This window comes from Chelonus insularis, unplaced genomic scaffold, assembly GCF_013357705.1.
Source record: "Chelonus insularis isolate UGA/USDA-ARS -01 unplaced genomic scaffold, ASM1335770v1 contig_76_pilon, whole genome shotgun sequence".
Classification (NCBI taxonomy): domain Eukaryota; kingdom Metazoa; phylum Arthropoda; class Insecta; order Hymenoptera; family Braconidae; genus Chelonus; species Chelonus insularis.
The window spans coordinates 685,336-699,575 of NW_023276741.1; the positions used below are offsets into that span (position 1 = coordinate 685,336).

At 33.9% G+C, this 14,240-nt stretch overlaps 1 protein-coding gene across 3 annotated transcripts in view; it reads left to right on the forward strand.

The window, feature by feature from the left end:
• Positions 1–14,240, forward strand: part of LOC118071268 (sex peptide receptor-like) — a 54,635-nt gene that overhangs the window by 8,081 nt on the left and 32,314 nt on the right. The window contains exon 2 of one of the 3 annotated variants that reach the window (XM_035090327.1): positions 1,331–2,103. The exons of the other annotated variants lie outside the window; for them this stretch is intronic. Within the exon in view, the coding sequence (XP_034946218.1) occupies positions 1,331–1,536 (206 nt within the window). The 3' untranslated portion in view covers positions 1,537–2,103. Of the gene's footprint in view, positions 1–1,330; positions 2,104–14,240 lie in introns of those variants that run through there. 3 annotated transcript variants of the gene reach the window in all.

The window sequence follows — 14,240 nt, forward strand, 5'->3', positions numbered from 1 at the left end:
ATTTAGTACGTTTAATGACACAATAAACATTACAATCAAAAACTTGGCGTGACTGTTATTCATTAATTGGCTTAAATATTTTCAATATTTTCACAATTTCATGCTTCTATTTTTATTGTATCATTAAACGTGCTATATTTGTTTTCAAAAAAAAAGAAGATATTATTTATGATGAGATATGACACTTAACAGTTATGCATTGTCTATAACAATTTGAATTTATTATTTATTTATTGTTTATAACTATTTGAATTTTTTAAAAGCAAACCTATTAGATAATGCAGAATCTTATGAAGGTTTGATTAATAATTTAAATAATTTCTAAGTCGTATTTCCCTATTGAAATCTATTCATCCCTTATTGGATGTTGTAGATGTCAAACCTATTGAATGATGCAGAATCCTATTGAGGTTCGATACATAATAAAAAAAATTTCTTAGTCGCATTATTCTATTCAATTACTTAGTTTCCTTTTCAAATGTCTTTTATTTTTATACCTATTCAGATTTGTATAATCCTACTAGACTTTTTGCGGGTGGTGAAAATTTCTTACCTTTCCCCATTTAAATATGATGTTTCCTATTCAAATTCTAAAAAATCCTATAGGATTTAGTCTTCCTCAATAAGAATGTTTAAGCAGGGCATTCATTAGGTTCAAGTGACATTTTTTAGTGACTACGACTTGTGCAGTGTATATATTGTATTTGTGTAGTGCTGAGAAATAAAGATTACTGTATTTTTATAAACCAGAGTTTCCTAATTGCTCTGTTCCGGCATACTTATTCGATAGATAGCGTAGAAGAACTTTCTGACCGAAATTATAAAAGAAAATAATTTAATTTTGAAATTTTGTAGCACGATAGGAAAGTATATAGATAAAAATATATAATGAAATCAATATTTTCTCGTTTATGAATGAATTTTGGATTAGTATTAAAAAAAATATTGAGTGTCCAGAATTAGGGTGGTTTTCCTATTTTATTGTTTTATTTATTTCTAGTCCTGGCAAATTTGTTGTGATCTCTATCAATTTATTGGCACCAATTAGTGAGTGCTAATCATTTTCGGAAAAGTAATTTATATATATTTCTCTTATACCCCCGATTGAAGTTAAAGTTTGCTCTCTGTTTTCGAATCACAAAGCAACATATTCTATTCCGCATGAAGAGACAAAATATCGTTCCCACACTGGTTAAGGCGGATGTTGTCTTTTCCTGCGAGAGAGAAAACGTCACTCTTCTGACAATGAGCTGTTAGTTAGTGTGTTTGAAATATTTAAAATAAACTAACTAATATATTTCTATTTACATACATACTTTTCTTTTTTCAGGTGAACTTATGGATATCTTGGCTTTAATAAACTCAGCGATAAATTTTATTCTATATTGTGCCATGAGCCGCCAATTTCGAACGACGTTCAATCAGTTATTTTGTAGACGAAAATTATTTGGAAGATGGATGCCTGTTCCTCAACAACAAAACAATAATGGACACACTGTTGCCGCTCACACTGTTACTCAAATTACGCAAGTCTAGCGTATTCAAAGCTGTTTGTCATGTTAGAATTTGTTGTGATTCATCGCGTTGCTAAAAATCACAATATTATCAACTTCATCTGAATATGATTCCAATTATCAACCACCAGTAATAAAATTCAGTAAATTGAGTAACAGCTACTTATTGATTTAAAATGGATTACAATGAACGATCGCAATTTATAAATATATTTATTATGGTAAATCGTGTGTAGACTTTAAAATTCTGTTCTGCGAACTGATAATTTCAATGAATAACTATCTTAAATCCTCATTCCATTTTTTGGAATTTCAATTTATTTCATAATTATACATGCATTTTAATAATTTACTATTCTTGCCAATGATTCTACAAAAGATGTGTATTTCGTGGAGAACCAGGCAATAAAATATGGATTGTCGAATAATTTGTCCAGCTGCTAAACTAAATTTTGCTGTTTAACGAGATGGACCGTTAATACAAAGGAAAATTGAAATATATATTCTATGTAATATAATCAAAGAACCAACCATTGGAGTTTTTAAAATAAATAAGAATGCACTAAAATTAACTTCATATACGTAATATTTTTGTAAGTAACGAAAATAAAATAAAATAAACGTTGAGATCAATTTAATGATAATTCATTTTAGATACTAATGTGTTAATTATTTATTTAGAACTAAAATGTTTTAATTGATGTTGAAAATTCATAATAATTGATGTATTTTTAAATTTAAAGTACAATACGACATTAAAATATTAAATAAACATTATTTTTTATAACAGTTAGAAATTATACATATATAAGTTTTAATTATCAGAGCTTTTCCATAAAACATAAATTTTGCGATGTAAAACAGAAACTATTCTTGTCATATTTTATTGTAATAAATTTGCAATTTTCTGTACAAAATGTTTGGCTTAATATTCTTATTGGAAACTTGTATTTCTATTTTATTTTCTCCATAAGAATAGCAAAATATTATTTCTAAGAACAAAAAAATATCCTATCAAGCTGCATAATTAAAAAGCTGTAAAAATTTTCTTTATGGTACAAGAGATGTTAATACATAATATGTAAGATTTTCAATGGAACAAAAATAGAAATTCTTCATTTAATAACTACATTAAAATTTTCGTCAATCTAATTTGTCATACAATTCGTGGGAAATTGTAATACTGAAATAAAAGTTATTCTATTAACAGTTTGCAGACATTAATTCAAATTAGTTGTTAGACTTTCTGAAATCGGACATTACAAATACAATTAACTATATTTACGGAAGTTTTTCTTGACAAACGTTTTGATTCTTATCTCATTAACATATCCTAATAAATCTTCTTAATAGATTTTTTAGTAATTATTTAGTTTGAGTTTGAATCATTATCGGAAAAGCCTGATATCATCAGCCTAGTGTTTATAGCCTATTGTTTGATAAGGTGTTGAAGACGAGTAGTGTTTGCCTGGGTAGCTGCAGCTAGAGTTGAGGCAGAAGATGACGAAGATGGTGTAGGATTAGAGGTAGCAGATAGATAGATTAGATTTATTAGAAAAATACGCTGTAATACAAGCTTCAAATTCCAGATATTTATTACATAAATCATTGTAACTTCTAACTATAGTTAAATTCGAGTATAAACTGTTAAGGTTAATGTGGAAGGCGAAGGAATAGTTGAAATAAAATTTATAGTACGCACGTAACATTAACAAGTGGAATATATTGTTTCATAGAACAATGAAAAGTACAGTTGCTAAATAGAATGATAGCTGACCAACAGATTTCTTGTTTACAGACCGACTATATATATTAGACTACTTTATTACAAAACTGTTGAATTACTCTAAGGACGAGCTTATCACTCATACATTGATACAGAGTATTGATGACCTTCGCCTCTCTCCAAATTACTTTACATTTGAATTTTGACAGTTACTTAGAGTACGAAAACTCAAATATCAACATAAACTACCCAATTTGCCATAAAAATTTATAATTCTTTACTTTTTATTGTTGTTAATGGATCTCTTTTAAAATTAGCTAACACTCTATGATCTCTAATTTTACTATCAAGTTTATCGTGTAGCAAAAATCTGTAGTAGTTCAGACGCTTTTTCCCACTTTTTGTCGGTCTTTTTCTGACTACCAAGTCATTATGATTTCTCGTTGGGTGGCCGTGGCCACTAAACAGCAGCAATTCATTTGAATAGTTAGGCATTTTATCATCGATAATCTTATAAATGAACATACATACAAGAAATTTTATTCTTTTTTCAATTGACAAGAATCCTAATGTCTCAAGCATATCTCTTATCCTCGTATACTTATTGACATTGAATGTTATTCGCATAGCTCGATTTTGTACAATTTGCGATTTGTTAATATATTCTCTACTCGATTTAATAAGAATCGTTAACTTTGCAAAACTACTCAACGAATACCTTAATCTACGTAAACAACTCATTTTCTGACTAATTTTACTCAAAATATACTCGGTATGATCATCAAATTGTAAATTTTTATCTAATATTATACCTAAATATTTAGTCTTATTAACTTCTACATAAAAACAGTCTTTTCCAAATGAAAAACAAGTAAACATTAAAAAATATTTCCAGTTCAGTCAGAGCATTATTAATTGATTTCTCTATTTCTCTAATACAAGTACTATTTTTAAAAATTATTAGATCATCAGCGAATAATCTACAATTGCACCCATTTCTTTTTATCAAGTCTATAAAATCATATGTATAAAGAAGAAATAACAGTGGTCGTAGTTTTAGCCTTGCGGCACACCATGCTTAACCAATTTTTTATCAGATAGTTTATCTATTTCAGATCAAACCAGATATTATCTATTTGACTTTGCTGAGTTCTTCGGTCTAAGTAAGAATAAAGCTATTCCAGTCCTGTACCCCTAATACCATACTCATATAGTTTATCTAGTAACTTAGTTCTATCAATAGTCTCAAAGGCACGCTTTAAATTAACAAATACAACTCTAACTATTTTTTTCTAATCTAACGAATCACGCCATAAACACAGCACATCATGAAGTAAAGTTTCACATAAGTGTTTACGTCTAAAACCCGACTGTTTTAGTTTTGAGACATTATTTGAATCAAAAAAGTTAACTAATTGGTCTTTAACTATTTGTTCAATTCTTTTTTCTATTACTGGTAATGTATTAATTGGTCTATATACTCTTCATATTCGAGATACTCCACATTTCTCAACCACCTCAACAGGTAGTGTTAATCGTTCCAATGTAGAACTTAGTTCAGCATTATCGAGCTTAAGAATCTCCACATCCTTGCAGGGAAGCTTTCGAACTCAAACAGACATATATAGTTCACCTATTTTAAGTTTAGTCAGCGCATATGCCACTAGGTGGCTACGCTAATTCTGTTTTCGGTGCTTTGCATGAGGAAAAAAAAATATATTTTAGAGCATTGGGACGCGGATTGGGATGTACATTTTTTTAACTGCTGACTAGAACAGGAAGCATTTTCCATTCTTGTCGTGAGTTGTAGTGCAGGAGCATTTTCCCACTCCAAACTCTTACTGCTTTGACAAGGGAAGCGAGAGCATTTAGTCCGAGAGCAGTGTGAATTCCCTATTCACTAATTTTAGAAGGATTGAAAAAATTTTTCGATGGTGGTTTCTTATAGAGGTTAACGAGAAGAGCATTTGTGCCAAATGCCATTGTTTGAAAATGATTTACTATTGTTTATCAACAATTGAAATTTGCAAAATGTATTTCTTGATTTTTCACTGCTTACCCAGCAAGAACCGTTCATTTCTTCGAAAAAATATAAATATCGTTTTTGTAGAGAATCGTGTTCTATACAAAAGCGACTGCGAGAGCAAATACTCACCTGTTACAGATAAAAAGGTGAAGTGCTCTGAACACGCGCACCAAAACTAACCTTTTTGAGCATTCCGGCGAAATGTGCCGTTGAGCGCCTTTTTAATTAATTTATATAAAAAAAGTATTTATTATCATTTTAAAAATTTCAAAAAATTATGTAATGTTTAGAATCGTTCTCTGAACATTTTCCTGTTGGAACTAAAAAAAAATTATTTTTTCTATTTTTTACACTGTTGTGAACATCTTTTTTTTTCCTTTTTTTTGTTAACTTTGTGCGTCTATATTTTTCAACAATCTTTGGACATTTTATTGCCATCTTAGGAGTAGATAGGATTTTTTCCGCTCTTTAAAATGACTATCTACATTTTTTTCGAAAAAACAAACGGTTCTTGCTGGGTTAGCAGTAAAAGGTCAAGAAACGCATTTTGCCGAATTTCGATTGTTGATAAAGAATAGTAAATAATTTCCGAACAATGGTATTTGGCCTAAATGCTTTTCTTGTTAACTTCTACGAAAAACCGACATCAAAAAATTTTTTCAATCCTTCTAAAATCAATGCATACTAGCATAGGGGATTTTTACACTGCTCGTGGACTAATTTTCCTTCTTATTCGTCAAAACCGAGTACTGTCCGTAAATCTCAATTATTCTTTCACATGATACCGCATCAGCGTTATTGTTATCATTTAATTGCGCGTTTTCGACTAATTACCACATCATTATTATTTAACCTATAAATATACTTGATTATAAAAAAATAAGAGCATTGCTCACCTTATTTATAATTATATCGAGTCATAAAACATTTGTAATAAGCACACCGTATATATATCTATCTATCTATGTATATTAATAATTATTGTACTCGTTCCGCCATTTTGGGGCAAACAGACACAGTAAATTTAAACTTTGGAAATTCCGTATTTTAATATTCTTGAGGCTAGTAACATAGTTTTTTAGTTTAGCAGTAATTTCGATACCAAGTTACCAGTATAAATATTCATTTGGTTTTTACCAACAAAGTAATCCAGTTATTTACTAACAAAATAATCCAAAGAGTACTTGCACATATTTACGAATAATAAGCTTTCCTAACTATCCAATTTTTGTTACTACTGTTGGAAGAAATGGATCTTCCTGGGGAGAATCTTGGATAACTGAGTTTAGTGCATATAAAACTACTTTCTTTTGAATTAAATCAACTTGCATCGTGTCTTATTCAATAATTATTCAATAAAAAAATTTGTAGTCAATTCAACTTATATTCACTGTTGTTGAGAATTAATTAATTCTCAAATTTGAATTACCAGTGGATAGGAACTTTGGTGGCCATCTTGGGACTAGGTCTATAACCAATCGACCTAGTAGTCAATAATGCTTAATCTAGTCACTCATTTGACTAATTTTTAGTGTCCCTATTGACTAATGAAGTTCCTGTCTCCATTCGTTTTCTGTTCTCATTCACGTGTACACGCATTCTAATTCTTTTCTCAAAAATCTTTTCTCTTTGAGTCAATCATTAGTGCTAGTGTCATTCTGAAACGACAGAAACATTCAGTTTCTCATTCTACAACTAAATCAAGTAATATTTCACTGTAAATTCAACTAATTGACTTAAATTTATTTTGCATTGTATTGATAGGCGAACGCCACGTGCACAATCATATTCTCTTGACTTGAGAAGCGTGTTTAGCTCATGTGAGAGGTCAATCCATTAACTCTGTTCCGGCACACTCATCCCTATCCTTAAACGGTTGGGTTATTCACAAGTTGACATTTGTCAATAACCCTCAATAATTAATCATTTTCATTCATAATTCAATTAATATCTTTTGTCTAAAATTTCACTTAGCATAAATTTTATTTTAAAATTTTACTTGACCAGGAAGTAACCGTTACAATATGAATATATTTTAATTTATTGAATACTTATTTGATGGTCGACGATTCATAATTAATATTCATTAATATTTGACAATAAACTTACAACAGTGCTATAAAATAGAAGCACATTAGCGAATACACGTATATAAGTACGATGATTGTTTATTTAAAAATACTGTCCTGACTTGGAGTTGGCTGAATGAGAAGTCGGGAATTTGTGGACTGTATTTTTCAGGATATTTGGATGCTAAAACAGTCGGGACTTTTAAACGGTGTAAATGAATCGGCTGACACTAAGTAACACTTGACGATTTATTAAACACTAAAGTAATAGTAACAAAAAAATAACGATAAGAGAGTCTTTGAGTTGTCTGTACAATCTTGAGTTCACTGAAATTTGACATAGAGTTCACTGATAAGTTAACTGTTGAGTAGAAGATCACAGGAAAGTTAAAAGTTTTTCTGTGCTGGTCTCTGCACCAGGAGTAGTCTGGGTTTCTTAAATAGTCTGATTTTTATTGTGTTGGCTTCTGTAAAATGCTTTACAACCTGTGGCGTGCTGACCCAATCAACAAGATTTATAGAAACTAAAACTTATCTAAGACCTAAGCAAAGTACCCAACGTGTAATAAAACAATCAGTATTCTTCTTTTCTGTGTTATTATTGTGTAACTCGTGTTAAGTGATTGTTGAAAATAAAGTTGTCTAGTAAAAAAAATATTCTCTCCTTGTCTCTTATGAATTCTTGAGACCCGGTATAGTCCTCATCCTCATTAAGAAACTTTCATTTGCTGGTCCTTCGAGCCGGATCTCAATAATCAGTGAATCATAGACCCCTAGTGAAGTGACTATCAGTGTCAACATTTAAGCAACTTTGCGGTGTGCAGTTGATTAAATAGAAGCTATTATGTTTTCTAAGGACAAAAAAGGAAAAAAGGTGATCGTACCGTCAGATCTCGAGTTTCGAATCGAAGAGATAGCAGATCGAAGTCCAGATCAGGGGGTGACTGCAGAACTAAATTAGAGAAGGTCGCCAGAGACCAGAACATACCGAATCAGAGCACCAATCAATCATTTAGTTTGCTGGGACTGTTAGGAGAGAAAGAGAGAGCAGAGTAAAGCTCCCAGAGATTAAACTACCAACATTTGATGGAAATTTTTAAGAGTGGCCATCGTTCAGAGACTTTTTTGAATCATTAGTGATTAACCGGCCTCATCTTCAGGATGTTGAGAGGCTAAATTACTTAAAGCTTAACGTCACAGGATTGCCAGCCAAGATGCTGAAGACAGTACCAACCACCAACAAGGCATTCGAACGAGCGTGGAAAATGATGCTAGAGAGGTTCAAGGATAAGGAGAGATTAATCTTATCGTATATCGAGAAGCAATTCTCAAACATCGTTCCAGAGGCCAAATTATCAGAGGAGATCGACACGCTGGTGACTAACACTCAGCATCTGGTTGACTCTCTAAAAGCATTAGCACATCCAAAGGAGTTGTGGGAGTTTGCACTAATCTTTGTCGTTACCCACAAACTCGACCACAAGGTGAGAGAAGCCTGGGAGTTGAAGAGGAGCACTCAACTCGGCGAGATCAAGTTTGACACCTTGGTCAAATTTCTTCAGAATAGAGCACGAGCCTTTGACTCAGTACGAGAGATCGCATCGCAGGGAGATAATGGAAGGAGAACAAATCGTCGACGGAAACAATGATCCAGGCCTACTCAACCTCGACAGACCAAATCAGCTCATCAGGGGAGTCGAGGTGCAGTAAAGAAGGTCCAATACTCCTGTGACTATTGCAAGGGTGGGAATTACTTATTTGAGTATCTAAAGTTCTGAGTACAATCTCCTGCTGATCGTCATAAGGTTGGGAGAGCTCAGAGGCTTTGTTTCAATTGCTTTGGGCATCACAACATCAGGCACTGCATCTCTGAGCATCAGTGCAAAACCTGCAATGTTTTTCACAACACTACCAATCATGAGGCATTGGTGAACAGAGATCTGCAAGAGCCCAAAGCATTCACATCAACAGCGGAGCAGAACCACTCAAGATGATGAGAACAAGTGCCACTTCGCCCATCAGAGACCAACTCATCGAGGACATCAGTCTTTTTAGTAACATGAAGAGTAGAAATCATCAACAAGTTTAGTGAGTACATTATCAGAGCAATAATCGATCCAGGTTCAGAGTTGTTATTCATCTTAAATGGCATTGTGAGAACGGATCATCTAAAGAGAGAGAAATCATCAATCATCATCATAGGGATTGGTAGAGCAGAAGCAGCAGCAACTCGAGGAGTTGTTCAAGTCCTAATCTAGTCACTACACTCATCAGAACAAATCACGATCTCAGCTCATATCTTAAACAAGCTAACATGCATGCTGCCTTCGTTTACGGCCACGCCACAGCATTGGCCATATCTATCATTCCTACAGTTAGCAGATCCAGAGTTCCTGAAGTCCAGAGCTATAGACATGATCATAGGAGCTGATTTCTACGGTCGAATCATCAGACCGGATATTAAAACATTATCACCTGATGCTCCCATCGCTCAACTAACAGTCTTTGGATGGATCATCATAGGGTCAATCACAGAAAACACATCAACAAGAGTTCAATCTTATCATACAGCCATAGATCCATCAAATCAAGATATTCAAGAGCTCCTAACTAAGTTTTAGCCTCAGGAAGAAATCAGAAAGGAGACCGATCAACTTTTGAGTCCAGAAGAGCAAGAGTGTGAAGACCACTTTAAATTAACGGATTCAAGAGACTTAACAGGAAGGTATGTAGTGAGAATATCATTAAAATCATCACCTAACTCTCCTAGAAGACTCTTAAAACAGATCATACTACTGTTTCAAACGAATGTTAAGTAAACTATCAAGAAACGACAACTTGAGCACTCTATATACCAAGTTCATGGAAGCGTATGAAGAGTTAAAGCACATGAGAAGAGTACAATCATCATTAAAGACCAGAGTAGAGAGATCTGGGGGTGTTGTTGACGGTTCAACTGACAGGATGACCTTAGCACATGAGGTTTCGACCTCAAAAGCGTTAAGAATCCTTGTAGGAGATCAGTTAGCACACAATTAGTCTCTACACTCATCAAAGAAGTATGAACCGTACTATCTTTCACATCATGGAGTGCTTAAAGAGGAAAGTATCACTATTAAATTGAGAGTAATTTTCAATGGATCAAGTCCATCATCATCAAAATTATTAGTGAATGATCTTCAACATGTAGGAGCAAAAGTTCAAAGAGATATATGTGATGTTTCGCTGTGGATAAGACCACATCGATTCTTGTACACTACAGAGATCACAAAGATGTATAGACAGATCAATGTGCATGAAGATGATTGGGATCTCCAGAGAATATTATAGAACGATGAATCAATCAACAAAGTGCCTTACCAACTAACTACAGGGACATTCAAGAGAACTTACAGAGATAGCGAATCAGATAATCCAGCTCTGCATGGCGGGCGGATTTCCATTGGCAAAGGCACAGCAACAATCTAGGGTTTATCAAGAACGTTGCAGCGAACTCAATAACAGCACAAATCTATTCATTTGAAGAGAGTAGACTGCTCAACTTTATGACTCCTTAGGCTTTCTCTCACCGTTTATTGTCAGAGCAAATCATTCTTCAAGAGCTGTAGTTAGAAAAGCTTAATTGGGACGATCCAGTGTCTAATCAAGTCCAGAGCAAATGGAACTCAATCAGAGAAGAGTCGGGGAAAGTATCTGAGATATCAATCCCACGCTGGATCAACACAACATTAGAATCAACTGTTGAACTACAAAGATTTTCAGATGCGTCGAGAGTCCAGAGAAATCAATAAAGGTAACCTTAGCATGCGCAAAATCAAAAGTTGCACCCTTCAAGAGACTATCCATACCAAGACTAGAGCTCAAGGCAGCACTAATTCTAGCAAAGTTAATCAGGTATGCGAAACGTGTTTTAGAGTTAGATCAAATCAATGTGTTCTGTTGGACAGATTCACGAGTCACACTATCATGGATCAAATCACATTCATCGAGATGGGAAGACTTCGTCCGTAATAGAGTGTCACAGATTCAAGAGCTGACTCCAGACTGCGTGTGAGACATGTACCGGGCAAGGACAATCCAGCGGATTGTGCATCCAGAGGATTGACTATCTCCCAACTCTCGGGGCACTTATTGTGGTGGAGAGGTCCACAACGGTTATCATCAAAGCAAGAGTCGTGGCCAGATCAAGACCAAGTAACTGATGGTCAAGAACTAATCGAGGAAAGACCAGGTCAATCATTCACTGTGGTGACGAAACAAGATAATTATCAATGGGAGATCATCAAGATGTACTTATCATTAAGTACATTACTTAGAATAACCGCAATTTGTTTCAGAGTATATCAGATCATCAAGAGAGTTCCACAGTTATCGTTAGAGTACCCAATCAATCTACAAGACTTAGAAAAAGCGAACATCTATTGGGTTCAATCAATACAATCAGCGTACTTTGAGAAAGAGATCAAGCAGCTATGAGCAAATCAACTACCACCGTCCCACGCCTTCACTCGATTAACAGCATTCATTAACGCTCATGGTGTTATTCGAGTTGGAGGAAGACTAGAACATTCACAGTTGGAACGAGAGGCTATTCATCCAGCAATTTCGTCCAGATCTTCACCATTTACAGACCTAATCATAGCAGATGCACATCAGAGAACTCTTCATGGTGAAACTCAATCAACTTTGAACCACATCAGACAGAGGTACTGGATTCTTGGTAGTAAAATTTCAGTTCAATCATATATTTTACGCTGCCAAAAATATGCAACGGGTCAACTACCTCTATCAAGAACAACGCCATCTCGTCCGTTTTACGTCTCAGGTGTGGACTACGCAGGTCCAGTCACTTTGAAATCATAGAAGGGACGTGGCACCAAAAGACAGAAGGGATGGCTATTTATTTTTGTGTGCTTCGTCAGTTCAGCTGTGCATCTTGAAACTATAATGGACTATTCAACCGATTCATTTCTTGCTTCTCATCTAGATTGAAGCAATTTTAAAAAATTTTTAGGAAACATAAATCTGTTTTAGCTAGTTATTAATAATCATGAGGTAACTGAAAAAAAATTAAAGAAGTAAAAAAAATGGTTGATAATATAAAATTGCTTGAATTGTTTACAGAAAGCCTACAAATAAAGTTCAAAAGAATTCTAAAGAATAAAAAATTGAGTATCTGTTTATAAAATTTATCAATAACAAATGCTAAAGAAAAAATTTTTTAAATTGTTTCATACTCTTCACATAAAGATATTAAACTTCGCTGTTGACAATTTTTATATTAAAAAATAATTTCACTCCCAAAAGAAGGGTGAAAGAATTCAGAAACAACATTTGGATTTTTTCAGTGTTGTAAAAAATTTTTTTTTTAAAACTGTGATAGCCATTTTATATAGCGGAAAAAATCCCAATTGCTCCTAGATTAGCTATAAAATGTGCCCCTAAACTAAAAAGATATAAAGGTACAAAGTTTACGAAATAAATAAAAAAAGACGCTTTAGATAATGTTAAAAATCGAAAAATTTTTTTCTTTTTATAATTTTAATTGAAAAATGTTCAGAAAACGATTCTGAACATTCCAGAATTTTTGAGATATTGGAAATATTCTGCCGGAGCGCCCAAAATGCTCGATTTTCAGCGCGCCTTTGCAACGCTGTACATTTTTACCTTCCACGATAGATAGGTGCTCTCGCGGACTTTTCTGTAGAGAATTCGACGGAGTAGCAGCTTATTTAATTGACCCGCTATGAACTCAAATACAAATTCTATCAAATCTATCAAACAACTTTCTTGGTTTTAGTTTCAAGTTACAAAGACAAGAAGTATATCAGAATCAGCTCAACTCTCTGATACTTTTGCTTGACATAATTTATTATCAGGATCAAAGTGTCTTACAATCACTTTAAGTAGAATCAACTCACCTGAGATGAATTTGTTCAAAATTCCATTGCGTCCAGAAGAATCATATTCAGAACAAAACTAACAAACATAAATCATCTCACTTCTACTTATGTGACGAATGTTTACTAAGATTCATAGTGGAAGTCCACTCAATTGATTCAGATACTCAGGAAACTTAGCAGCAACTTTTATCTGGATAGACTCACTATCTAGCTATAATGACTATGCCACAACCAGAGTGTCAACCATTCTACAACCAACCCCAATCAGCGGGGAAGTTATACATCTGGCATAGAAAATCTAATAGTGTGCTTTGCGAAGTATAATGCTCTTCGATTTCGACAGCATGTACTATGATGCAGATTCACAGTAATAATTGCAGACTACTCCAATCCTGTACTCAGTCAACTCGTGTGCGATCAACAGCTCATTAGAAGAGTGACCTATGGGACTTCATAGAACATGACATACAGCTCAACTTTAGAATCATTGAGAGATGATCTATAGGTTTTCCGAATGAAAAACTTGATCAGAAGAACTGCAATTTTGTACAGAGGCAGGCAACTCCTCAATCAGGTATTGCAGTCAACTTAATCTTACCCCCTAACACCACAACAGAATCAGGGAAGACAGGCTTCTCAAATGCAGGCAGCTTATGAATCGTACTTCTGTCAAGATCAAGGTTATCTACAGGCGACTCAACCACTAGTTTCACATTCTCTCATTCAGTGTCCTGTCTCATCAGACACTCAAAACAGGATTCCAGTAATCCAGCTACTCTTCTGCAAACTTGGAACTATCAGCGATGCACGCAGCAACTTAACCAGTAATTTTTTATCATCACTGATGCTCATGGAATAACTTCATGTCGTGAAACTTCAGGCAACTCTGAACCTCATGCAGTAAGTGTAGTGGAATTTTGGTAGTAATATTTCAACACAAGGTACAGATATACCACTCTATAAAAGTGTTTGTAATGTGGCGAACAATCACTGCAACTTATA